This window comes from Mustela nivalis (assembly GCF_964662115.1).
Source record: "Mustela nivalis genome assembly, chromosome: 3".
Taxonomy (NCBI): domain Eukaryota; kingdom Metazoa; phylum Chordata; class Mammalia; order Carnivora; family Mustelidae; genus Mustela; species Mustela nivalis.
Window position 1 is genome coordinate 18,470,555 of NC_139022.1, and position 27,706 is coordinate 18,498,260.

At 42.2% G+C, this 27,706-nt stretch overlaps 1 protein-coding gene across 4 annotated transcripts; it reads right to left on the bottom strand.

Moving 5' to 3' along the window:
- Positions 1 to 1,406: 1,406 nt before the first annotated feature.
- On the bottom strand, positions 1,407 to 26,255 carry LOC309862323 (conserved oligomeric Golgi complex subunit 2-like). 4 transcript variants are annotated; one of them, XM_082726071.1, is made up of 5 exons: positions 23,259 to 23,449; positions 6,843 to 7,004; positions 5,634 to 5,696; positions 3,327 to 3,407; positions 1,407 to 1,473 (listed from the first exon to the last, which is right to left on the bottom strand). In XM_082726071.1, exons 1-5 carry the CDS (start codon positions 23,337 to 23,339, stop codon positions 1,441 to 1,443), a joined length of 420 nt encoding a protein of 139 aa, XP_082582197.1. In that variant the 5' UTR covers positions 23,340 to 23,449; the 3' UTR covers positions 1,407 to 1,440. The 4 variants fall into 4 exon arrangements, 2 of the variants coding, with proteins under 2 accessions (XP_082582197.1, XP_082582198.1); XR_014310418.1 differs by lacking the exon at positions 23,259 to 23,449 and adding an exon at positions 26,189 to 26,255 and having other exon boundaries at positions 1,409 to 1,473; XR_014310419.1 differs by lacking the exon at positions 23,259 to 23,449 and adding an exon at positions 7,898 to 7,992 and having other exon boundaries at positions 1,432 to 1,473.
- Between the last annotated feature and the right edge of the window lie 1,451 nt (positions 26,256 to 27,706).

Below are 27,706 nucleotides of genomic sequence, written 5' to 3' on the forward strand. Positions count from 1 at the left end.
GACTGATCCCATGCGCATTTCCTATTTATCCTTTTCTCGGCATTTCTGGGCCTGGCAGAGCATGATGGATTTACTGTGCGCTGACGCTGCTCTGGCTTTCCTGACTCTAGAGCTCAGAGCTGCTCTTCTGGAGAAAAAAGTCCTCCAAGGTAATTCTGAGCAAGAAAGCGCACAATGTCTGTTTATCAAGGACAGTGTTGCAAAGGGACAGGATTGTAGACACAGAGCTCACTGAGGTGTTTCTATCCGATGAGCACAGCAGCAACAGCAAAGATGGGAAGAACACTGGAGGGCCAGTTCCCCAAGGGCCGAACGTGGACATGGCTGGAGGGGCTGCAGGCACTGCCAAGGGCCGCAGTGAAGCAGAGCCGCTGGAGACACACGGGCTGCAGAAGGGCCGTGTGCAGACTGTCTGCTAAGTGTGGACGAACGGGGCAGAAGCACGAGTGCAACGGGCTAGAGACACAAGCACAGTGGAGGCTGACCACTTAGTTGAATGCCTTGATGTGAAAGGGGACAGAGACCTAGGACCAGAGAATCGCTTCCTTTGGGATGTGTCCGTTCTTAATCTCCATCATGAGACATGTGGAGCATATGGTCTCTCAAGTTCCTTCCAAATCTAAAACCTTAATTCCTAAAATTTAGAAACCTAACTCCGCCTGCAAGGGGAGGGACTGTTAGCGTCACACAACAGAGCACTCAGGGCACCAGGCGACCTTGACGCAGGCAGCCCAGCTGGTATGTGTAGGACCAGCCCCGGCTACTCCCACTGCACCACTGTGCGTCTCACAGTGCTGACAGGACCTAACTACTCATTTTCTGAGTCACTCATCTACCCTGGCTGATTGAAAATTCACACCAGGAAGGGAACAAGACAATCACAGTATAACAAAGAGAGCCATCATCTTTTTTCCTATTTCATAAGTTTTTCCTTTCCTGTTTGTAAATTTCAACTGGATATGTCCTATACTGTTTCATAATAATATAATGCTGGTGCAAAATACATCAATGGTAATACTCTGGGCATGTCTAGGAAAAAAAATGAGATGGAGAAAAACCAAGATGAATGGTAGGTATGCCTTAAAGATCAACCGGACTTTGCTAGTCCTCAGGGAAGGTGATTCCAAATATACTTTTACACTGCAAGCATAATGACGTGTTGGAACTGTGGTCTATAACCAAAGCGTTTATAGGAACGTGTTATAGATTTCACCATTTCATGCTCTCCACTCTCTTGGAGCTACATTCTAGCCACAAACCTGGATTTTCTTCTTGTTCAGAAATGAATTCTAACTAAGCCATCCCCGCCTAATTAGATTGAATGTGAAGTATTAATTTATGTGCTACTTAGTTAAAAAAAAATGCTTACCTGCTTGCTTCTAGTGCAGAGGTTTCTTTCGAACTTTGTGAATTTAAGATTTTTTCAATCTTTTCCACTGATCAAATAACTTGTATAAGCCTCAACACACACATCTATAAAAATAAAAATTAAGCAAACAAAAAACGTCACCATCTTTACTCTTAATCATCTTTATTTCCCATGCTAAATGCAGGAAAATATAAGACCAAAAGTTAACTTCAAATATATAGGGCATGCTATATTTTGAATATTTCTATGAAACTCAGAATTCTCAAGAATGCAAATCTTAGTTCTAGAATAAGCATACTTCCATATTCTATTGCAAGTTTATAGAGGAAAAAAAAAACCCTAGACTTTGCTTTCTCATATTCTATACTCTTATTTCTTTTTTTTCCCATCCTGAATCTTTCTATGGGCATTTCTTTCCTATTTTTTTAAAAAAGATTTGTTTATTTGAGAGAGAGAGAGACTGCATGTGCGCGTGCAGGGGAGGGCAGAGGGAGAGAGAGAATCTTGAGCAGACATCCTGCTGAGCACAGAGCTCAATGCGGGGCTCAATCTCATGATCCTGAGATCATGACCTGAGCCAAAATCAAGAGTCGGACGTTTAACCAACTGAGCCACCAGGCGCCCCTCCATTTGTTTTCTTATGGCCCTTTATTCATGTTTTAACTTTGGCTTCTGATTGTACTGGCCCTCTCAGTTTACATGTGCATATACCTATATGCCCAAGCACCAAATCATTAAAGACCTTTTACACTACAAATATTATCAAAGAGGTTGAGGGACATTATGAAAACTCTCATCCTTAAAGAACAAAAAAATACAAAGTCATCCATTCAATAAATAATAATAATAATGAACACCCCTGGGAGCTCGATATTCATTCTGACGGGGGGTGGGGGGGGCACGAGAAAATAAAGCAAGAAATACACCCTGCTCTCACAAAGCTTACTGTTTTGTCTGGAAGCGCACGACAAGCATTCTTTGGACAAAAGCTGTGAGGAGATCCAGAGGCGAATTAAACAGAAGCCTGTCCCTCAAACAGGCTTCTCCCCACTGAGATTTTAACAAATATGCTAATAATACACATAGAAAACATTGTACAGAGCAGCAGGCGAGAGTCAGAAGCCCAGACACCCAATGCCCGCTGTGCCCCTACATCGTTATGATCATGAATGATATCGGGGACACTTGGAACTGGAGATAGCACTAAGGGGCACACTCCCGGGGTGAGCCCTCAGATGTACAGAGCCGTTGCCTGTCTCACACACCTGAAACTAAGCCAACACCGCATGCTAACTACGGGAATTGAAAAAATTAAAGTGAACACCAGAACATAAAGAACACAGGATCAGAAAATAACAGCAAACCTACGGCAGAATCCTGAGTTTGCTTTGGAAAGCCCACTTCTCCCCTAGTCTCTAATATAGGCCTATTTTCTTTACAGGGCCACTGACAATTTATACAGTCGTTAACTGTCAAGCGCTGCACCGACAACAGTTATCACTGTTTCTTGTTCTGGAAAAAGTGGGTGACTTGAGATCGTGTGGGTACCTCTGAAATTCTGTCTTCTTATTTCAGGTAGATAACGTGACATAATGCATAAAATGCACATGCGTGAGAGCTTTGAAAAAAAGCTAAATTTAAAAAAAAAAAGAAAAAAAGCTGAATAGTGCTGACAAGTTCACGGAGACAAGAGGAGAGGGCTTCAACTGGCATGCAGCATAAGAAATCTACTGGAGGGGGCGCCTGAGTGGCTCAGTGGGTTAAGCCACTGCCTTCGGCTCAGGTCATGGTCTCAGGGTCCTGGGATCGAGTCCCACATCAAGCTCTCTGCTCAGCGGAGAGCCTGTTTCCCTCTCTCTCTCTCTCTGCCTGCCTCTCCATCTACTTGTGATTTCTCTCTGTCAAATAAATAAATAAAATCTTAAAAAAAAAAAAAAAGAAATCTACTGGAGGGTACCTTTTTCTTCCTTATGTCCTCTTGTTTACACATTCGTTCATCTACTGCCCGAATTCCTTCACTGACTGATGACCTGAGACTCTTTAAAAGAATAATAAAGAAAATGTATTACAGACATTGTTTTGTCACATTATCAATTTCCTACATCTCATTCAATTCCACAGAAATTAATACCTGTGCACCTGTACTATGCAGATATTGACCAAAAAAAAAAAAAAAAAAAAACATGATATACCAGATACAGTTACTGTTGAGGGGACTCATGACCTGGGGCATAATGACACGAAGGCAGGGTCGCATGGCCAAAAGAAGAATGACATATACAGTGAAAGTTATGGGGATGAGGGGGCTTAGAATGGAGAACAGATAATATGAAGCAAAGTACAGGAGAGTCTGGAAATGCGACGGGGCTCGAATCGGACTCTGAAAGCCATGTGTACACAGCTGCCGAGGTGGGGAGGGGATGGGGAGCAGATGTAAGTGCACACACACTCAGGGGCAGGGTCAGACAGGCACACAGCCATGTGCACTGCAGGCTTCCTTCTGGAGAGAAGCAGAAATAGGAATGGAGGGCCAACTTCACTGAGATGAAGTCTTTAGATTCTGCATATTTTGGAGAACGAAAGAATGTCAAAGCACTGATGCATGATGATGAAATGTGGGTATGGAAATACCAGGAATCAAGAATGAAGAACAGAAGACCAGAAAAAGGCAGAGCACAGAGGTAGAGAAACATGTCCAGAAGCTAATGAATAAAGAGATAATTAGGAATTAGGGCCAAAACAAAGGTTAACAGAAACAACTAGAATGAAGTAGGCATATCACAAAAATTCCACAGGAAGGTGAATTAATTCACTCCATCAACATTATGAAACACCTCCTGGACGTCAGTATTGTGGCAGCCTACAGGGATGCAATGAAGACAGATATAGTCGTATCCCTCAGTGGTCTGAGAATCTCACAGAACAGCTTCAGAGTTGGGACCAGAAAGGCAGTTCAGGCCTGTGGCTGAGCAGGACCAAAGTGGCCATAAAAACAGGCCATGGAAAAGGGAGGGGATACGGTGATGGCAGGGGGTGAGGTGGGACAGGAGCCTGTGTGAGTAGAGCAAATCTGCCTCCAGGGAGGGGGTTCGAGAGAAGAGTGGGAGGCCAAAGGAAGGCTAGGCTTGGGAAACAACACCACTATGAGGCCCTGGGAGGAAGAGGCACACCAAGGAGGCAGTGGGAGAGCCCCACAGCGGCTGGTGTGGAATCCAACAGCGGACCATGAAAATTCCTTCCATTCCAAGGAAAAGTATCTTTAACAAGATTTTGTAAAATTCAAATGAGACATAAACCATGGAAAGTATTGGCTACCTCAAGGCACAACTCAAGATTTTTACCTGTTTCACGAACTCTTTCCTGCCTGCCCCTCCCCTAGGCTTCTCAGTACTGATATTTCCATCACTCCGCATTTTTCTTGGTTCTAATCATGTACTGTGTCTTCCCTTAAATTATGTTCTCCTTATATTCTCTCTAGGATGCAGGCACTGTCTTAGGGGAGGGACGTAAGAGGCCACTCAAGCTAGAGGAGACACACAAGGAAGGATGGTGTTGTTTATGACAAGTTTACGACAGGGCATCAAAATGGACAGAGGCCGTAAGTCAGGGCACCAGACACAGACGGGGGGGGGCGGGAGGGGAGACAGGGCAGCACAGTTTTCTGTAAGAAGTGATGCCACAACTGCCCCTCCACTGTTCACCCAGGTGGAGTTCCTATTCCCAATGGCTTAGACGTGGGGAGTCCCATTCCCACAACAGAGATTTTTCTGAGAGAACATGCAAATGTAACATTTATTAAGTATTACATTTTATTTATATTATCCTTCAGTTCCATTAGGGATTACACAGTTTTTGTAGATCAGCCCAGGAACCTAACCACACATAGATTACGTGGGGTGGGGGGGGATATTTACAAGATTACAAACTGTTAAAATACAAGTCATTCGTAAGTTAGAAACCACTTACATATGACCAAAGTGGCATTAATAAGTTGAATTTGGAAATATGCTTCCTCTCCCCTGACATTTTAAGGTTGTCTACTCTGAGAATATGTCTTCTTCAAATCGAACATGTTTTTTTAGGTTTTTAGCATATGCAAAAACAAAATCATTTACAACTCTTCTGAAGGTGAATATTATAATCATGAACCATTAAAATACAACCACCAGTACCACCAAACTAACAGATGAAAAGAATTCTTAGAGAAAAGCCAACGAGGACAACAGGCATCACAGCAGACTGTTTTCATTAATTGGGGACTTACCAGAACTTCTCGTAACTGTCCCAAAGGCACAGAAAGTTGATTGAGGGCTTTGTCCATGCCAACCTAAAGGCAAAACCAGGTTGGCACAAACACATCACGATAAGGAGTAATAGTGACGTATCTATTTAACGATCAAAGCAGTACCAGATTTAAGTTATTTTTTTGGCACAACTGTATTTTGCTACATAACTAGCTAAACAACAGAAGTGTTATTTGGGCATTAATGTTGTTCATAGAATATGAAAAAAATCTGTTGAAATACATGAAACTATAAAAATAAGGGAAGTCAGGAGAAACGAAAGCTTCCTTAAGAACAATTTGCCTTTAGATGACATTTTAAATGAATGTGAAAAATTTTCACAGAAGGTGAACAGTTCTCTGTCTGTAATTGATGATACTCAGCCAGCTGATGTGAAAGTCTGACGGGCTATGTCTCTCTTAAACATTATTATAAGCCTTGAGAAAAATAGAAATTAAACAGAAGTAAAATTTTCTAGGTTTTTAATCCTATTGGGATATTTATCTTAGTGGTATATTTCCCAAAAGCAAATGTGCATCATTAATTTTAATGCTTCTTGAAATTCCCATGGAGCTGCAACTTTCTGTGCTTCTCTGGACAAACAGATTTAAAACAAAATGAAGCATCAACAAGGAGACTTTTCTGCCAAGTAACAAAATTCAACATTTCTAAATGGCTTTTACAAACAATTGATAAGCTCACTGCAAATCATTCTTATATTTTTATAAAACCAAACTTTTTAAATATCAATATTGGCCAATGTTCCCTCAACCTAGCTCTGGCTAACAGATATACCTGGGAGTAAATTAAACATTGTAAGAGTGGTGGACATTTGCTCCTACAAATTAGTCTAAATCAAGGAAGACTTCAGGGTAATCACTTAGCAACTAATAAAACAACCTCTTGGGTATTATTATCCTTTACTTTTCACTGTTGACTAATGAATTTGAAACAATCAAACTAGAGCAACCTTAAATGAATAAAAACTAAAACAAAAAAATGTATTCCAAAAAGTTTAGTTCTTTTATTAATGAAATTGGTAATTTCTTCAAGTTTCTGGTGGGGTTGGTGGGGTAATCAACTGAAAGGTTTCTAAAAACTCTGCCCTTTTAATAAATATGAAGGAGAGAGAAAGTGTGTGTGTGTGTGTGTGTGTGTGTGCGTGTAGGACTTGTGAATTTCAGGTTTACCAAGTTTGTGGAAAGGTTGACAAAATCTGCATAATCCTTGTTGATGATCTCGACCATGGCTATTTTAAGAAGTTTATAGTAGAGTTCCAGATCTCCTCTTAGTTCCTCCAGCTGGACACGCTTCCTACAGTCAGACACAAAGTGATCGACGTCGAAATCTTCCTGAAAATCAAACCAGAAAGAAAAAATGATTGCACTGATACCACATTTTACATAGAAAAATAAGATCAGAGAAAGAATAAGAGGCTGTATTACTGCAGGGGAACACACACAGGACATCAGGGGGTCTGCTCACTTCCTAAGATTATGGGAAAGGGGGCCCCTCACCAAGACCATTCTCTCCTGTTGCCTAACTCTACAGGCATTTTATTTCTTTTAATTATACATTTCAAAGAGGCTCTTCTCAAAATAGAAACAGCTTTTTCTTCTTAATTTTAACACAGCGATTCACATCCTTCCAGACTTTGTTTTGGTCTCTTTACTTTTTTTTTTTTTAAGATTTTATTTATTTGAGAGAGAGAGACAGAGAGAACAAGTGGGAGGAGGGGCAGAGGGAGAAGCTGGCTCTCTGCTGAGCTGGGAGCCTGATGCCAGGGTTCATTCCAAGACCCTGAAATCAAGATCTCAACCGAAGGCAGACGCTTAACTGACTGAGCCACCCAGGTGCCATAGTCTTTCTCTTTAAAATATAAATTACTTTTGGGGTGCCTGGCTGGTTCAGTGGTTATGGGTTCAAGCCCACATTGGGCTTTCTGCTCAGCAGGGAGCCTGCTTCCCTGTCTCTCTCTCTGCCTGCCTCTCTGCCTAATTGTGATCTCTGTCTAATAAATAAATAATTTTTAAAAAAACAAAATATCAATTACTTTTTAAAGAAACTGACATATAATGGACACATGTTAGTTTCAGGCGTACAACATGAAAATTCCATATTTTTATCTGTTGTGAAATGATCACCCTAAGACTAGTTAAAATCCATCACCAAACATACACATTTTTTTCTTGTGCTAAGAACTATTAAGCTTTAGCAACTTTAAATATATAATAATATACGGCACCTGGGTAGCTCAGTGAGTTAAGGCCTCTGCCTTCGGCTCAGGTCATGATTCCAGGGACCTTGGATCGAGCCCCACATCAGGTCTCTCCTCAGCAGGGAGCCTGTTTCCTCCTCTCTCTCTGCCTGCCTCTCTTCCTACTTGTGATCTCTGTCAAATAAATAAATAAAATCTTAAAATATATATATATATATATATATAATATACTATGCAGCCATCAAAAGAAATGAAATCTTGCCATGTGCAATGACGTGGATGGAACTAGAGGGTATGCTGAGTGAAATAATCAGAGAAAGACAATTATCATACAATCTCCCTGATATGAGGAATTTGAGAGGCAAAGTGGGGGGTGTGGGGGTAGGGAAGGAAAAATGAAACAAGATTGGTTTCGGAGGGGGGCACCTGGGTAGCTCAGTGGGTTAAAGCCTCTGCCTTCAGCTCAGGTCATGATCACAGGGTCCTGGAATCGAGGCCACATCGGGCTCTCTGCTCAACGGGGATCCTGCTTCCTCCTCTCTCTCTGCCTACCTCTCTGCCTACTTTTGATTTCTGTCTGTCCAATAAATAAATTAAATCTTAAAAAAAAATATTGGATTGGGAGGGAGACAAACCATAAGAGACTCTTAATCTCACAAAACAAACTGAGGGTTGCTGGGGGGAGGGGTGCAGGGAGAGGGTTGTGGGGTTGTGGACATTGGGGAAGGTATGTACTACGGTGAGTGCTGGGAAGTGTGTAAGCCTGACAATTCACAGACCTGTAACCCTGGGGCTAATAATACATATTTCTAATAAAAAATAATAAAATTAATATACAATAATACACAGTATTATTTACTACAGTCACTATGATGTACATTACATCCCCAAGGCTTATCTTATTAACTGGAAGTTTATACCACTGGACCCCTTCATCTTTTTCCTCTACAACCTCGCCTCTGGCAACCACCAATCTGTTCTCTATGACTTCATTTTGTTTTGTTTTTTAGATTCCACATGTGAGGGAGATCATACAGTATTTCTCTTTCTCTGTCTGACTTATTTCACTCAGCACAATATCCTCAAGGTCCATCCATGTTGTTGCAAATGGCAAGACTTCCTTCTTTTTATGGTTAATATTCCATCGTATACACACACATTGTCTTTATCCATTCACCCCATTGGTGGACACTTTAGTTATTTCCAAGTCTTGGTTGTTGTAAATACTGTGATACTCACTACCGTGAGTGTGAGTCTTGCTAGCCGCTAGAGCCAGGTGATCTAGAGGTATACCTGGGTAGCAACTGCAAACCTCGGGGCATCATACGAGCATTCAAGCTCCTTTCCAGGAGATACCAGAAAGCAGAAGTGAGGTAGAGGGACAGCGCAAAGATGGTACCCATCAGCTCCATCTTTGGAGAATACCTTACTAGGCTCCCAGATCCACGTTAAATTAGATGCCTGCCCCTCAGGGCTTTAAGATAAGCAAATGAGCCTCTTTCACAGAAATCTGATCCCATTTCAGTCTGCTGCTTCTGTGCTGAGTTCCAGGGTGGGTCAGTCTACTCGCAGGACTGCTTTAAGAACTGTTTCTCAGTTTGCTATAGCCTTGTGGGTCTCATAGGTGCAAGCTCTGATGGCTTTCAAAGCTGGATGTTTTGGGGTCTTGTCTCTTAGATGTACGTCTTGGAAGTTGGGGTGCCAGAAGTGGGGCTCAAACCCTTTGCTCCTCAGGGAGAAGCCTGGGGTTTTGAGTACCCTCCCAATCCCAGGTCGCTGTACCAGGGGTGGGGTTTATGGCAAGACTGATTCTTACTTCAACATAGGTTTTTTTTCCTTACTCACCTAATGTGTAGGAGTCACTCAGCTAGTTGTAGGGTTTTTTCCACAGGAAATTTTTCCATATGGAGCTATAGATTCAGTGTGTATTTCATAGAAGAGATGAGTTCAAGATCCTCCTATGCCACCATCTTGAATGGAAACCCCAGACCTTCTCTATGTATGTGTGTACACACACATATGTGTACACACACACACACACACACACACACACACACACACAAATATTCATGCTCTTCTAAACTATTTCCCATCTAGGGGCACCTGGGTGGCTCAGTGGGTTAAGCCTCTGCCTTCGGCTAAGGTCATATCTCAGGGTCCTGAGATCAAGCCTCACATCAGGCTCTCTGCTCAGCCGGGAGCCTACTTTCCCCCCTCTCTCTGCCTGTCTCTCTGCCTCCTTGTGACCTCTCTCTCTCTCTCTCTGTCAAATAAATAAATAAAATCTTAAAAAAAGAATAAAAAAATAAAAACTAAAAACCCATTCTATTAAAAAAAATTTCCCATCTAAAAATATAACTTGAATGTCTTTACATAAAACACATACATTTCTATTAATATTTTATGTGCATGCTGAGTGTCCCATTGAACAGATGTTCCAAATCTTTCATAACCTATTTCCAAGTATTGGTCTCACAGGATTAGCTATCCTGTGTTTCCCCTTTACAATACTGTGATACCCTGGTAGGCTTATATGCTTAGAGGCAATAAATTACTATCTAATTCCCCTGTGACTCTGCTACTCCATGACCTGTTTAGTCAGCAAGAATCAAATGTGATGATTCCCAAACTAGTTAAGGACACCTACACTTACTTTTCATTAAACACTATGTAAACCAACAAAATATGACTGCAAAAAAAATCACTGTTCTTTTGAAAACCAACACAGCTACTTTGGAAAGATTTGATACAAAGAAATCAATAAGAAAATTTTTGCTAAGTTAGGTATGGGTGAGATGACCAAGTACCTGGCAGGGAGGGAGTGATCACAGGATTCTCACTCAATTCAGTTAAAGAAACTGAAACTGAATGCAAGAAAAGACAACATAGAAAGCTTTTTTTAAAGATTCTTTTTATTTATTTGAGACACAGACAGACAGTATGAGCAGGGAAAGGGGCAATGGGAGGAGATTCCCTGCTGAACAGGGAGCCCAATGTGGGACTCCATCCCAGGACCCCGAGGTCATGACCTGAACCGAAGGTAGGAATGGTATTGAGCGACCCAAGTGCTGTGATAACTCAGAAATCTAATCTGCAGGCCAGTTTCCAGAGAAAAGACCTGGCACTGTTTCAATGGAGAATAAATGTACATATTTTTTCCAAATAAAATGCTAAAAACTGTATGTACCATTCCCTAAGAGTACTTGTTTAAACTGACTTTTTTAGTTAATCAACCAAAGACTGACCCTGCTAGTGTCAGAGAGAAGGACTTCATTTAAAACCGTAATTTCACAGTCATCTACAGAAAGCCACCTGCTCCTTACACTGGTGACCAAATTAGCCTGGACCTTTCTCTCCGGAGACAATTTCAGACCTTACATCATAGTTATGTAGTACATCACGGGAGGGGGTCTCGGTTTATAATCCTAGCCATCCTACTCATCAACTGTATACCTTTAGGTCGATCACTTTCCCTGCCTCAGTTACACATTGTTGAAGTTCTTGAACTTCATGATGGCATTCTAAATTGTATAACTGGGGTGCCTATGTGGTTAAGCATCTGCCTTTGGCTCAGGTCATGATCCCAGTCTCTTGGGTTTGAGTTCCACATCAGGCGCTCTGCTGAGCAAGGAGCCTGCTTCTCCCTCTGTCCCTTCCTCCTGCTCCTGCACTCTCTCACTCTCAAATAAAATCTTAAATAAATAAATAAATAAGTAAATCATATAACTTAGCCTCAGTGAACAAATGCTATTAGGTAATATTAGTACTCAACTTACCATTTATGCATTTGTTCTCAGATAAACAAAAGTTGCATAACACATGACTAAATAACTCGGAACATCTGTGAATACTGGGTTAGGCAGCGTTTGCTGTGAAAAGCAAACCCAAACTCACAGTGCCATAATAGAGACCCATTTCACTTAACCAAGAATGGTTTTACTACTTTAGAAATGGTTTTACTTTATAGTGTAGATTCCCCAAGTATTCAAAAAGAAAGTATTTACAACCCATACATTTATGGTCAACTGATTTTTCACAAGGATGCCAAGACCATTTAATGGGGGGGGGGGGGAACAGTCTTTTCGAGTGCCTACTACTGGGACAAGTGAATATCTACATGCAAAGGAATGAACTTGGAACAGCAACGTCACACATACACAAAAATATAACTCAAAATGGATCAAAGATTTAAATGTAAGAGTCAAAACTGTAACACTCAGAGAAAACAGGTGAAAATCTGTATGACTTTGGATCGGGAAAAGCTTTCTTAGACATGATACACAAAGCAATAAGAAATATTAGATAAGCTGAACTTGATCAAAATAAAAACTTTCGTGTGTCAAAGGACACTACGGAGAATGTGAAAAGACAACCCACAGAATGGGAGAGAGTATCTGCAAATCATTTGTCTGACAAGGGTCTAATAACCAGTATATGCAAATATACTCTTAGAACTCAACAACAAAAAGACAAATAACCTAATTTAAAAACAAGCCAAAGACTTTTGAATAGACATTTATCCAAAGATGATACACAGACGGTCAAGAGCACATGTCGGGATGTTCGACATCCTTAGTCATTGGGGAAATGCGAATCAAAAGCACATGCAGATGCCACGTCACACCCACTAGGACAACTATGGTAAAATAAGAAAAAGAAAAAGAAAAAAAAAGAAGAAGAAAAGTGCTGGCAAGAAGGCGGAGAAGCTGGAACCCTCCTGTATTGTCGGTGAGAATGTAAAACAGTGTGGCTAAGGCAGTAAACAGCTCGGTAGCTCCTCAAGAAGTTACACACGTACAATTACCCAGCAGTTCTACGTCTAGGGGTATGACACCGACAGAACTGACAACAGATGTTCCTGCCACAACCTGTACATGAATGTGTACAGCAGCGCTGCTCGTAACAGCGAAAAGAGTATATACACAACGTCCATCAACTGATGAATGGATACATAAAATGTGGAAGAGCCTCTTACACAACCATAAAAAGGAATAAACTGTTACATGCTACAACACGAGTGAAGTCTGAAAACATTCTACTCTCAGGTTAAAGGAAGCCAGACACAAAAGGTCACGTGTTATACAATTCCACTGATATGAGATGTTCCAGAAAAGGCAAATCCATAAAAACAAAAAGTAGATTCATGATTGCCAGGGAATAAGGGGAGGGGAGAATTGGAAGTAAGAGGTTTATTTTTCGGGTGATTGAAGCATTCTGGAATTAGACAGAAGTGACGTATGTACCATATACACAGTAAATATACTAAAAACCAGAGAAGAGTACACTTTAAAATGGCAACTATTATGCTTTGTGAATTATATTTTGATGAAAAATGAAACAACTTAAATATCAACTAATGTAGCTAAATGCTAGGATACATTAAAAACAATCCAAAGTAACACTAATCACAGGAACAATGGCGTAGCTACATGAATTTCAGACAAAGCAGATTTCAGAGAAGGAAAATTATCAGGCATAAAGAGCAGCATTACATAATGATAAAGAAATCGACTGACCAAGAAGACACAATTATCCTTAAGGTATGTGTGCCTGATCAACACAGGTGAGACACAACCTAGCAGAACTGCAGGGAGAAATAAACAACTCCATTATCACAGCTGGTGACTTCAACACTTCTCCATCATTAATGGGCCGATCCAGCAGCAGGGCAACAAGGATTCAGTCCAGACATGGCACACTTAACACCACCATCAATTACCGTACAACAGATGTACACAGACTATTTCGCCCAGTAATAGTGCAACACACATTCTTCTTAAGCTCATATGGAACACTCATCAAGACAGAATAATTCTGGGCCACAAAACACAACACATTTTTAAAAATAAAAATTATACCAAGTATGTTCTCAGACCGCAATGGAATTAAAAATCAGTAACAGAAGATAGTTGAAGAAGTCCAAAATACATGGAGATTAAATGACACACTTCTAAATGACAGGAGACCAGTCTCAACAAAATACAATGTAGCAAAATGTGTGGAATGCTGCTTAAAGGGAAAATACAGTACTGAATGCAAATATTAGAAAAAAAAGGATTAAAGTCAATAATCTAAGCTTCCATTTTAGGCAACAACAACAAAATCAAATCTAAAGTAAGGAGGGGCTCCTGGGTGGTTCAGTTGGTTAATCATCTGCCTTTGGCTCAGGACATGGTCCTAGGGTCCTTCCTGCTCAGGGAGGCTGCTTCTCCATCTCCCATTCCTCCTGCCTGTATTCCCTCTCTCACTGACTCTCTCTGTGTCAAATAAAATCATTAAAAAAAACCCTAAAGGAAGTAGAAAAAGAATAAAAATTAGAGCAGAAATCAATGTAATTAAAACCAGGAATTTTTTTTTAAATCAATAAACCCCAAGTCTGTTTCTTTGAAAACATCAATAAAACAGACAGACCCTTAGCCAGTCAAACAAAGAAAAAAAGGTAGAAGACATAAATTACTAATATCAGATGAAAGAAGGGAGGGCTACTGCTAACAATCCCAATCACTGTAAATTCAACCAAACATTTATGGAATACTACACAATTCTCTAAAATCTCTTCCAGAAAGTAAAACTAGAAGGAGTACTTCCTAAATCATTCCTAAATCATTCTAGGAGATCATTATTACCCTGACACCAAAACCAATACTACAAGAAAAGAAACTACAAACTAGTATCTCTCATGAACACAGACACAAAAATCTTCAACAAAAATTAGCAAATAAAAGCAAACACTATATTAAAAAATTATACACCAGGGTCATGTAGGATTTATTCCAGGTATGCAACATTAGAAAATGTTCAACATTAGAAAATCAATGTGATCCATCATATCAACAGAAAGAAAATCACATGATCATATCAATGAAGGGAGGAAAAAAAACATTTAACAAAATCCACACCTCTTCATTATTAACCCTCAGGAAACTAAGAATAGGAGGACTTCCTCAACTTGATAAAGAATGTTTCCAAAAATTCACAGCTAACATGATATTAATACTGAGAAAATAGAAGACAGGGAATCAAGGCAAGGATGTCCCTTCTACTACTACTATTCAATACTATACTGGAAGGCCAAACTAATGAAATAAGGTAAGAAAAGGAAACAAAAGGTATACAACCTGGGAAAGAATAAAACTTTGTTCACAGATGACATGACTGTCTACAGAAAATACAAAGACTTCACACCCCACACCCTCCTGAAACTAGTCAAGTGATTATAGCAAGTCTGCACAATACACAGTTAAAATACAGAAGTCAATTGCTTTCCAATGATGTATCAGACAAAGGGCCAGTATTCAAAATTTATAAAGAATTTATCAAACTCAACATCCAAAAAACAAAAAAATCCAGTCAAGAAATGGACAGAAGACATGAACAGACCAAAGAAGATATCCAAATGGCCAACAGACACATGAAAAAGGGCTCCACATCACTCAGCATCAGGGAAATACAAATCAAAACCACAATGAGACACCACCTTATATCAGTCAAAATGGCTAAAATTAACAAGTCAGGAAACAACAGATGTTGGCGAAGATGTGGAGAAAGGGGAATCCTCCTACACTGTTGGTGGGAATGCAACTCTGGAAAACAGTATGACTTAGCAATTGCCCTATTAGATGTTTATCCAAAGTACACAAAGTGATTTGAAGGGGCAAAAGCACCCCGATGTTTATAGTCAAACCATTGAAAGAGCCCAGATGTCCATCAACAGATGAATGGATAAAGATGTGGTATACATACACACACACACACACACACACACACACACACATTACTCAGCCATCAAAAAGAACAAAATCTTGCCATTTGCAAGGACATGGATGGAACTAGAGGAAGACAAATACCATATAGTTTCAGTCACATGTGGAACTTAAGAAACAACAGATGAATATAGGAGAAGGGAAGGAAAAATAGAAACAGACAGGGAGGCAAATCACAAGAGACTTAACTACAGGAAACAAACTGAGGGTTACTGGAGAGGGGAAAGTTGGGGTAACTGGGTGAGGGGTATTAAGGAGGGCACTTGTTGGGATGAGCTCTGGGTGTTGTATGCAACCAATGAATCACGAAATTCTAACCATGAAACTAAAAGTACACTGTATGTTAACGAGATTGAATTTTAATTAAAAAATTTAAAAAGTCAATTGCTTTCATATATACCAGCAATGTACAAGTGGAATTTGAAGTTAAAAACACAAGACCATTTACATTAGCATACCAAAAAAATTAATACTTAGGTGCAAATCTAACGAAATATGCACAAGATCTATATGAGAAAAAGTATAAAATTCTGATGAAAGATAACAAGCAAGGTAAGATGTGAAGTGGAAAGAAAGTCCATAATCTTGGGTAAGAACACTCAATACTGTTAAGAGGTCAGTTCTTCCCAAACTGATCGACAGACTCAATGCAATCCCAATCAAAATGCCAGGAAGTTATTCTGTGGATACCAACATGTTGACTCTAAAATTTGGATGGAAAACTGGAAAACCAAGAGTCCCAGAGTAGTCAACAAAATATTAAAGAGCGGGGAAAAAAAGGAAATTGAGGATTGCCACCACCCAATCTCAAGACTTACTATTAAAGCTATAGTGATTAAGACAGAAGGTGCCTGGCAAAAGAGACAGGTGCTTGGAACAGAGTGGAGAGCCCAGAACAACATCCACACACACAGGCAAAGGCAACTCAATGGCAAGGACAGTCTTCAACAAATGGAACCGAACAATGGGACATTGATAAGAAAAAACAAACAAATGAAAAGAATAAAAACAAACTTTTCACACCTTTCACAAAACCTAAACGTAAAATGCAAAACTTCTTAAAGATGACATAAGAAAAAATGTAGGGATCCTTGGATTTGGCAATGACTTTTCAGATATAAAACCAAAAGCATGATCTACGAAAGAAAAAAAATTGATGAGAGGGATTTTGTTAAAATTAAACTTCTCTGTAAAAGACACTGTTAAGAGAATGAAAAGACAGGACAACTGGGTGGCTCAGTTGGTTAAGCAGCTGCCTTTGGCTCAGGTCATGATCCCAGCGTCCTGGGATCGAGTCCCACATTGGGATCCTTGCTCCGCAGGGAGCCTGCTTCACCCTCTGACTCTGCCTTCCACTCTGTCTGCCTGTGCTCACTCTCGCTCGCTCTTTCTCTGACAAATAAATAAATAAAATCTTAAAAAAAAAAGAGAGAGAGAGAATGAAAAGACCAGTCACAGAGTAGAGAAAATATCTGCAAAACACAGCCATGGTAAAGGACTTAAAATAAGAAATATAATATAAAGATGTCTTAGTAGCAACAAGAAATCAAACCTAATTTAAAAATGTGAAAAGAGCGGTGGCTGGGAAACCCAGTCAGTTAAGCATCTGCCTTTAGCTCAGGTCCTGGGACTGAAATCCACACTGGGCCCCCGGCTCAGCGAGGAGCCTGCTTTTTTCCCTCTCCTGCTGCCTGCTGCTACCTCTCCGTATGCTTGTGCTGTTAATAAATAAATAGAATCTTTAAAAACGAAAAAAAAAAGGATCTGAAAAGATGCTCAACTTTGTATGTCATTAAGAAATTGCAAATTTAAACAAGGTACTATTACATATCACGTAGAATATAAAAAATCCAAAGCACTAGTAATACCAAATGCTAGCAAGGATGTGGGACAACTGAACTCTCATTCACTGTTTGGTCAGAATGCAAAATGGGAGGCACTGTGTGAGACAGCTTGGCAGTTTCTCACAGAACTAAACACATTCTCACTATAAGATCAGTAATTGTGCTCCTTTGTATTTACCCAAAAGAGCTTAAAACTAGTGTCCACACAAAAACCTGCACACGGATATTTACAGCAGCTTTATTCTCTGAAGTGCCAAAACTTTGAAGCAATCCAATCTCCTTCAGTAGGTGAACAGGTACACTGTGCCACACCCACACAACGGATTATTCGACAATTAAAAGATGAATTATTAAGCCACAAGACTTCGAAGAACCTTAAATGCATATTGCTAAGTGAAGGACCAGTCTCAAAGGCTAAATACTATATGATTCCAACTCTATGGCATTCTGGAAAAGGTAAAAATTAACCAACATTTTAATTTTTATTTATTTTTTAGGTCATCTCTATACCCAATGTGGTGGCTAGAACTCACAACCCTGAGATCAAGAGTCAGATTCCCTAGCAACTAAGCCAGCCAGGTGCCTCTAAAAAGGTAAAACTCTAGACAGTAAAAAGATCCCAGGCTGAGGGGTGAGCAAGGAGGGTGCAGAGAGAGGAGAAGAAACAAATAGATGAGGTACAGGGTTTTTCAAGGCAATGAAACTAGGCTGAAAGATACCAACAGTAGGTAAATAACATTATACATTTGTCAAGACCCACAGAACTATAGAAAGAGGAGTGAACCCTAATGTAAACCATGGATTTTAATTAATACTGTATCAATGCTGGTTCATCAGTTGTAACACATGTACCACAACAATGTAATACATTAATAATAGGAGATAGTGAAGTTAGAAGAAAAATATCTGTACTCAGGGGTATTTCCTATCTGAACCCAGTTAAAGTACAAATCCCCCAAAAGGCCAGAAGTTGGGAGATCACAAGAGGTGTTGGAACACAGAAAAATAAATGAGCAAACCAGACAAGCTGCAGGTAATTAAGAACCATTAACCATGAGAGAAGCAGTGACATCACTCAAAATTAAAACCAAGTAGAGTTTAAAAGTTTAGCTACTTTACTAACTAGCTGCAATCAGGGATGGCAAACAAAGACTAATTCAAAGTAACCTGGGAATTAATCATTTAAAACTTACCAATAATCTGAAATTAGTAGCTTTAATGCTATGAAAATTACATAGAATTTGGAAAGATTGAAGTTCTCTAAGCTGCCAAGAAGTAAAACACTCCTTCCCAGATACATGGACTTATAAAATCACTATATACTATCTCCACGAGAAGCAGAATCCCCAAGAACCATCACTCTGTAATGATGAGAAGTACTAAGAGGGCATATGAAATTTATGAAACATGTCCCATTTCATCGAGACAAAAAAACAAAATAGTTAAGCACTAATCTGCACACTACATAGGGGTTGAAAGACATAGAAAGTTTGTGTGAGCTCACGTATGTGTGTGTTTCCAACCATTCTTGAAAACAATGGACAACAGAGATGAATAAATGTCCCTGTATATCCCATAAATATTCCTCAAATATTTATCATGCAACTCCAGCTCTGCTCTAAGACCTGGGGACACAGTCATGAAAAGAAAAGACAAGGTCTCTGCTTTTAAGGAGCAGATATTCTAATGCAGAAATGAGAAAATATATATGTAAACAAACATTATATTAATGAACAGTGATCAAATAGTGATTAATGAATAGTGATCACAGCTAAAAAGAAAACAGGACACAGTAAAGGTTGAGTGACAAATGGGATGTATTTTAACTTGGATGAACCAGGAAATATAGAACAATGAGTTGAGATCCAAATGACACAAAAGAGCTAGCCACCGGAAGTGTGGGAAGAGTGTTCCCACCCAAGGTATCAGCATGTATACAAAAGTGTCCTTGAAGCTCTTCCCTCCTTCCCCTGCTCTCAAATCTCTGACACAGCTAGGTGGGGACATAATCTAGGACTTGTGTCTCCCAAAACTCATTCTAAATCTTTGTTCGGTGACTAAATTATTCAAGCTTGAGAAATTAAAAACATATGCTAACAAGATCTTCCCACCATCTACAGAGAGATCATCTTAAAAGCATCATGAAATAGTAACACTAAAATTCTAAAAAACTTCTGTTCTAACATTTTAATCAATTTTATATCAAACTCCTTTCTTGAATTTATAGACCCATTTGACATAATTATGAAGAGACAAAAAAAAAAACAACAAACCCTACATTCCGTAATGTATTTATCCATCTAACAAATATTTGAGTACCTAATTACACTCTGTTCCAGCTGATTTCTTCTCTTTATCTCTTTTTTCCCCTCAATTTAACACCAATCATAATCTATGTAGGCTTTTAGTTCGCTTTTCAAAATTAATTTCTTGAGCTATTTAAAGGAACTATCCAGTGCTAGAGTTCTCAACACTGGTCACACATTAGAATCACTTAAGGAACTTTTTTTTTAAGATTTTATTTATTTATTTGACACAGAGAGAGAGATCACAAGTAGGCAGAGAGGGAGGGAATCATGCTCCATGCTGAGCAGAGTGTCCCATGCAGGGCTCGACCCCAGGACCCTGAGACCATGACCTGAGCTGAAGGCAGAAGCTTAAACCTCTGAGCCACTAAGGCACCCCCTCACCTGAGGAACTTAAAAACAAAAAGCCCAAAGGGCACCTGGCTTGTTCAGTCACTGGAGCGTGCAGGTCTTGATCTCAGGGTTGTGAGTTCAAGTCCCATGTTGGGTATAGAGATTACTTAAAAAAAAAAAAAAGAAAGAAAGAGCCCAAGCCCCAGTTTGTGATTAATTTGTTTAAATGTTTCAAGAAATTTGATGCTAAATGTTGTAAGACTAGTTAAATAACAAAAAGATATATTTACATAATACTTCTTGCTCTCAAATTTTGAACAAAGAACTTACTAATAATCAATGACTTAGTAGGCCAACATTTTATTTAAATAAGTTTTATGGTACTACAAAGAGTGAATTAGAAAATCAAAAGCAAGGAGAAATGGGCATGATGTAAACATGGGGAAGCAAGAGAAAGCAAGAAAGTATGTGACCGGGAAGCGAATGCTTAGCTCTGAGATCCTTCTCTGAGAGAAGGACAGATTAAAACCTAAAAAGAAAGAAAAGAAGGATCCCATGCACTCAAGGAAAGAGAAGTCCCCCAACATCCCTCCTGCTTTTTCCAATATAAACACACAGCTGGGCCGACTTACCACATCCTGGTTGGTACCGACTTTATCAACTTTTCTATTTAAGCCAAACTTGACCGGTCAATGATGGATGGGCTGTGTGCCAAGTTTACCAGTTGTACAACTGACTGTGTAATGGCTGAACCTGAGAAACCGGGGTGAAAGTATCAAGAGGCTCTAAAGATTGCGAAAGAGCCAAGATTCAAATGATTACCACGTACACACAAGACAAACTATGCAGATGACTGCTCAGTATGGAAGTACTTCAGAGTGTTACACTGTGGCATCAGCTGACCCAGACCCAGAAGATTGCTGGAGTTCCCATCATGGACATCTCTAACCATATAGACGACACTGAGCAAATGCCAGATGATGATGGAGCCCCTCACTCCTATGTCTTAATAGAGTTCCTCAGCTCTCCTTTACCAACTTTTCCTGTTGCCAGTTCATACAAGCAATTCTCCTTACCCAGTTCCTCTGTTCTGAGCTATGGCTAAAGACACTCACTTTTTTATGTTTTGAAACTGATTATCTTGTACCATTTTACTTTTTGTTGCATCTTTTTATAAATCAGATGACCACTCACAAGACAAAAAAAAAAAAAAAAAGTAATGGAAAGGAAAGATCAAAAGGGAGGACAACAACAACAAAAAAACAGTTCTTTTTTGCCGGGAACCCTTCTTACAAGTGCCAATCAGATAAACTTTATCTGATGTTACATCGTCACAACTCCTCTATCATCAGGGAAAGTAGTTCACATAAGAAAATTTCTCTATAAAATGAGTCCCAGGCTTACATTCCATATTTGGCTAATTAGAATTTCATTACGATGTCTGTCTCACACTGATGCGGAAGAGAATGGAATCTTGTCATCAAGACGTGACATCGAACTAAGAACCCACAGGGTAAGCACTCAGATCCTGTGATACGAAGTCGGCTCCTGGGGATGGGCAACCCTGGGCAACAGTGGCTGACCTGCGGGCCTGCGGCTATCTGCCGTCTGTCACTCTTCCTTGTTCCTCCTCTGTCAGCTGCTATCTCCAGCTGCTGTCAACAAAGTCCCCCTCAAACAGCCATCACTTCCCTCTGGTCCCATTTACCATAGCTAAGCTCCAGGCCAGGCATCCAGATCACCAGCTCTGTGGGAACTTCTTCTAAGGTAAGAGGTGGCCCTATTGGTGAAATGCAGGTGCCAAGGCATGCGGACATTGTGCCATCTTCTGCGCTATTCTTAATGTTCTGATTGTCCCACTTCCCTCAGTTCCCACCTGTGGCCTCTGGAAAGGAACATATTACAGTAGGATTTCCAAGGACTGATGCGTGGGGGTCAGGAGATCTGGCCTGTGATTGGCCCCAACTAGCTGTGTGGCTTTAAAGGAAGTCATCACACCTCAGGCCTCAGTTTCCTTATCTGCAAGCCAGGATGGACTAGAGTCTTTTCAGAGGAGCCCGCAAAGATCACATAGATAAGCACCACCTCATTATACTAACAAGCAAACAGAAGGCCGGAGGCGAGTGATTTGCCCCAAGTCAGACATAAGCAGGCAGAGAGCAGAGCCGAGGATGGGACCCACATCTGCAGGTCACAGCTAATCAGCCAGCACAGTACAAACAGATCTGAGCAGCTGCTCATTCTTCCCCTTTTCCGTTTTGTCCATCAGAATGCATGCTCCCTGCAAACAAGGACACACAGGACCTGCTTCCTGCCTCAAAATTCCCAGTTCACCCAATTAGAACAGGGAGGAGCCTCAAGGACTTACCCCCCCACCCCCACACACGGTTCTTTTACCTATGGAACATGAGGGTACATACATTCACCGTCCAGAGGGCTCCTGCCTTCACTTCTCATGGAAAAGGTCATCATGTGCCTACCCAGGGTGCCAACGAAGCCACAGGTTCCAGAGAGGAACTGACACAGAGAAGTTCGAAGGAGGCAGATGGCTCATTGCAGAAACAAACTGTCTACCAAGGAAAACTACCCCATGGGGGACTGATTCTCTTTGAAATACGTTCGAGTGTGTGGGAAAATGGTTTTTCAAGAGCTAGTGGACTGACCAGTCACCTGGTACATACAAGATCACATCCGCATTCTGACAAGAGTGGCTTGCCTGCAGTGTAGACCAGGGGCCAGAAAGACAAGGAAGGCACATGGAGACTGGGTGAGAAGCTTCTACGGTGTGATGGCAAGGGCGCACTGCAAAGGTACGAGAAGAGATGGAAAGAAGTATATGGACTCAAAAGGTTTAGTAAGCAAAATCCACAGGACTTGGTGTAACAGACTAGATTTTGGAAAGGTGACAGAGTAGGAGTTGACTTCTGGTTTCCCGACTCCAGGCTAAACGGATGAAGTGTTTACCGAGAGAGGCAATAGAATAAGAAAGGTGGTTTTCCGTGGAGGAGGTGCTCATGAATTCCGTCTTGAACCTGATGAGTCTGAGGGGCCACAGACACATCCGAGAAGAAAGGTCAGCAAGTCCGATACACAGAACTGGTGCTCAGGAGGCGTGTGGACCAGAGACAGGAATCTGCCTTACCTGCTGATAGGTGGTCATGAAGCTGCACAAAAGGTCATCTAGGGAAAGAAAGGAACACGGGGCTGAGCCCATAATCAGCATTCAGTGGCTACCAGGAGCATGACTTTGCACAGGAGACACATCAGAGAGGTAGAAGAAAGACAGGAAGCAATGCAGAGCATTTGGTCTACTGCGATGTCGAGTAAGGAGACAGAGAAAGGTCAGGTGCGCTGACTTAGAAACAGTTTTGGTAAGAACTCTTTAGTGGAATGACAGGGCCTGAAGGGTGGAAGGTGGGAAAGTCAAGTCAACCCCTGAGCACTGGCTGTGATGCACGACAGTGACAGGGCAATACCTAGAGGTGGGGCAGTCGCGACAGTGACAGGGCAATACCTAGAGGTGGGGCAGTCAAGTGGGAGAGGATCAAACAGGAGCGCGTGATGGGAAGGAGTGCAGGGGAGAGGATCCTTGCAGGCTCCTGGAAGGGCGGGAGGGCATGGACTTCGCCAGAGTGGAGACTGAACCCGAGGAGGAAGGAGAGCCCCTCCCCGTACCAGGCGAAGAGGAGAAGGGGACAAATACAAGAATGGGATCATGATCAGCAGGATGGAAGAGGTCCCGTGGGATGGCTGCTAATTTTTCTGTACGACTGGAGATGAAAGAGGAAGGCTACTTGTGGTGTCAATAGCACACCCATGTAAATGGTCTAATTTATCTGTTATGCCACTTTCTCCCCCTACTACCAATACCTTATGTCCTGCTCATCTATTAGTTGGATGTCAACCCAAAGGATTTTCGGATTTCTAAGCCGACAAAGTATGATGTTGCCAGTGCCTCTGCCCCAGGTGACCCTTCCCCATCTGCCATTCCTGCACTTTGATCACCTACCTCTTTTGCATACCTTTCCCCTTCTATTTCTTATTAGATCTCATAAACATGACTTTTTAAGTAGTCTCCTGCCACCAGTCAGCTCGAACTCAACAGATATGACCATGCAACTTCCTGCTGTAAACCTGACTGCAGCTCTACCATGAAGACTGCATCAACGTGGACCCCTCAATGTATGCAGTGTCCAAGGTGCAACCCGCAGCCCCACCCCATCTCCCTTTCTACCATCCCAGTCTCATTCCAAAATGTGCCAAACAAGACACCTATGTAGAAATACAACCCCGACAGCAAGCTCTCCGCTCATTTCTGCCTCGGAACTGTAACTTAACAAAACATCTCTCTGATGGAAACAGAAATTGCAAATAACCTTTATCTCCAGCTCCCACATAGAAGATCAATACCACTTTACACAGAACAGCTGTTCCATGTATTTTCCTTCTATGTATGAAGGGGTCATGTTCATTAACACTACAAATTGTACATTATATTCAGAAATTTCAGAGCTTTGAAAGAATATGGAATTGCTGGCATTCTAGCCACTTTCCCAGTTTGCTCTCTTCCTACCTCTAAGTCCTACTTTAGAACTGCTATTTTGAGATTTCTGTTTTCCGAAGCTGCTTTGACCAAAGGCATTCTGTCAGCTCAGAGTGAGAAAGACGGCAGGGCTAGGAAGTGTTAGAAAATGCTAGTGTTAGGCCCAAAGAAAGCCTGACGAAGTCCAAAGACAGACAAGCTAAAGAGACTTCCGTGCTTTGAGATTCTTTAAGTCTATGTGTGTGCCTTTTCTTCTTCCAATGACCTCTCTCCTCATCACGTGTCCTTCATTAACAAAAGGTTTCTGGATCAGAGAATTCACTCTGTGCTCTCCTTCAGACACTCCATTCACTTTAACACCTTTTATTACAGTGGCTTAACATCACCATACAAGAACAAGAGTACAATATACCTTCGTCTAGACATCCCTACATATTAAAAATGATATGGCCACACCGCAGAGGATCCGGACAGAAGCACTTTTAAAGCCAGAGTTTGGGAGATGTGATCTGAATGCAAGTATCAAAAAGGAACTAGCTGGTTAACCCAAAAAAGAAAAAAACATATTATGACTTGAAGCCATAAAAAAGTAAGAAATTCAAACTCTTCAGAATTTTAGGTACCTACAGAGCCAAAACTTTTTAACACTGAAACCAGCTACTAAATCCCAATCCTTAGAAATTAAACATATACGTTTTGATAGTTTAAGTACAGACCCAGAGGGATACAGAAAACAGATAAAGCTCCTCCTGGCTCTGATTCAAACCTTGGGACATTTTCAAGGCTATGTCTGATGAACCTTTCCTGTCAGTAAAGTCTTTTCAGTTTAAATTTCTATTCTGTAAGTTTATGTCCTACAGTTATCTGCTGCCAGCTTGAGGCTGACTTCACCAAGAGAAGTAGGGCAACATTAGAAAAGGAGCTTGGTATGCTTTGTAGTACTGGACCAGAACCAGTAAGGACAGTACAGTCTTTCAGATTTCTCATTCTGAGCTTAAGACGAAAGTCAGGCATAAACGTTAGCTTAAGTGCCTTTTTGACCCGATTCCTGGTAAGTACGTGTGTTCAGAGATGTGTTCAACTCACAGTCGCTGAGCTTCTAGGCACAAGGCACTGGGAGGCTTCTGTCAGGCTGGGGGAGCGGCGGTCTTACTGTGCCGCACGGTACCAGAGGCGGGTCCTAGGGGTCCGGGGCTTTTACGTTTAGCTCAAAACCACTTGCCCTGAACTTTCAGGCTTTTTCATTCAATGTGCATGATTTCACAGGAGTGCTTTCTCCAGGTTGCACCTAGCCCACCCGAGGCCAAGAGACTCACTGCAAAGTGCAGTGAGGTCCCTGCCGAGGACCCGTCCGGGGCGGGGACGGCCCAGGAAGCCCGCAGGAGAAGCCCGAGGAGAGGCCCCGGAGGGCCAAGGAGGGCAGGCCACCCACAGCCCAGCTCCGGGGAGCAGAGCCCAGGCGCGCACCTTCATGAACACGTCCTTGTTGAAGCAGAGCCTGTCCAGCCCCTTGGGCAGGTTCATCCTACTTCTCTCCATTCCGCCGGACGCCGCCTCTCAGCACCGACACTCGAGCGAGGAGGAAAGGTAGGAGGCTGCGCTCCTACCAACGCTACCGGTGAAGCCACGGCGTTTCCACCGAACAGAAGGCACTGCTTCCTCCAACATGGCAGCGTCTGTGCCCCGGCCAATGAAAGAGGACTCCGCAGGCCCGCCTCCGCCTGCCTCTGCCAAGAGAGGGGTGCGGACCACTAACGCCGAGCCAGCAGGTGATGCGGCCCCCATGCAGCGGAGGGCGACACTACAACCTCGAGTAAGTTTCTGCGGAGCAGCCCCGCCGCTGGTGATGCGGGGTGAGCGGGAGAGGGGAGGGCGGGTAGGGTCAGGGGCGCTCCCTCCCCACCTCGCCGTTTCCCTCGGAAAATCGGCCTGCGAGCCTCTTCCAGGACCTTCTCCCGAGATTGTCCCGTGGGAAGCATAGCTGTGGCGGGATGCTGGCCCTTTACTTCTGCGGCCGGGTGTCCAGAGTGGGGGGCGCGTCCCGGTGTCAGGCCTCCGGTCCCCTTGCGCCGCCGCTGCAGCCGCCTGGGCGCGGAGTCCTCTGTGGGAACCCGGCTTCCGCCCTTAGCCCCCGCACCCACCCGCGAGCGTGGCTTCTCCCCCGCCAAGCTTGGCTCCAGCGATCAGTAGGGAGGAAGGTGGTCAGCTGGCAGCCTCGGGTCGTCTGGGCAGCTCCCAGCTCCACTTCGGCTCAGCTGCTGGGAGGCCACAAGTCTGGGTTCTCAGAGCTCTTAAAGAATCACCTCGCTACTGGCTGACAAAACGCAGCCGACAATTAGATGTGGGAGCATGTTTATGTCCAGTCCGCTCTAGAATGGGCGGAATCGTGTGTTTGGCTAGCGTTGGTTCAATCGCCACACCTGCCCCCCCTCCTCCTGCCGTCCACCCCACATTTATTTTGAGATTTTTCTTTCCTCTTCCCTTGCTCTTTCTCCCACTGTCCTCCCCTTTAGTGGGAATGTCATGGTCAAATGATGATTCATTTCTCTTTTTTTTCTCCGTAAGACTCTGACAGCTCAAACCACAGATCTCACGCGTGCCCTTCAGGCTGCAGCTTTGCTGTAATAGCCCAGGCCTGGGCTGCCCCTCCCAATGCTGTGATCTCCCAGAGATAGCACAAGCAGTCCTTAGAAAGGGATGGGACACAGCAAGACAATGGCTTACAGTGAGTCTTGCATTCGAGTCACTCCAAATGGGAAACTGGTCACTTTTTTTAAAACGTGAGTACAGGGACGCCTGGGTTGCTCAGTTGGTTAAGCAGCTGCCTTTGGCTCAGGTCATGATCCCAGCGTCCTCGGATGGAGTCCCACAAGGGCTCCTTGCTCGGCAGGGAGCCTGCTTCTCCCTCTGCCTCTGCCTGCCATTCTATCTGCCTGTGCTCGCTCTCCCCCTCCTCTGATAAATAAATAAAAAAAAATCTTTAAAACCTGAGTACAGAATCTGAAACAATACATTCCCTAGCAGTGGGCCTGGCAAGGCCTTGTTGA

Excerpts from the sequence above, each read along its gene's own strand:
- LOC309862323 (XM_082726071.1), bottom strand. The coding sequence starts at position 23,339 with ATGCTGATTATGGGCTCAGCCCCGTGTTCCTTTCTTTCCCTAGATGAC. Across the intron at positions 5,697-6,842 it reads TCAACCTTTCCACAAACTTG|GTTGGCATGGACAAAGCCCT; the intron begins GTAAACCTGAAA and ends TTTTGCCTTTAG. Across the intron at positions 3,408-5,633 it reads GACAGTTACGAGAAGTTCTG|AGTCTCAGGTCATCAGTCAG; the intron begins GTAAGTCCCCAA and ends ATTCTTTTAAAG.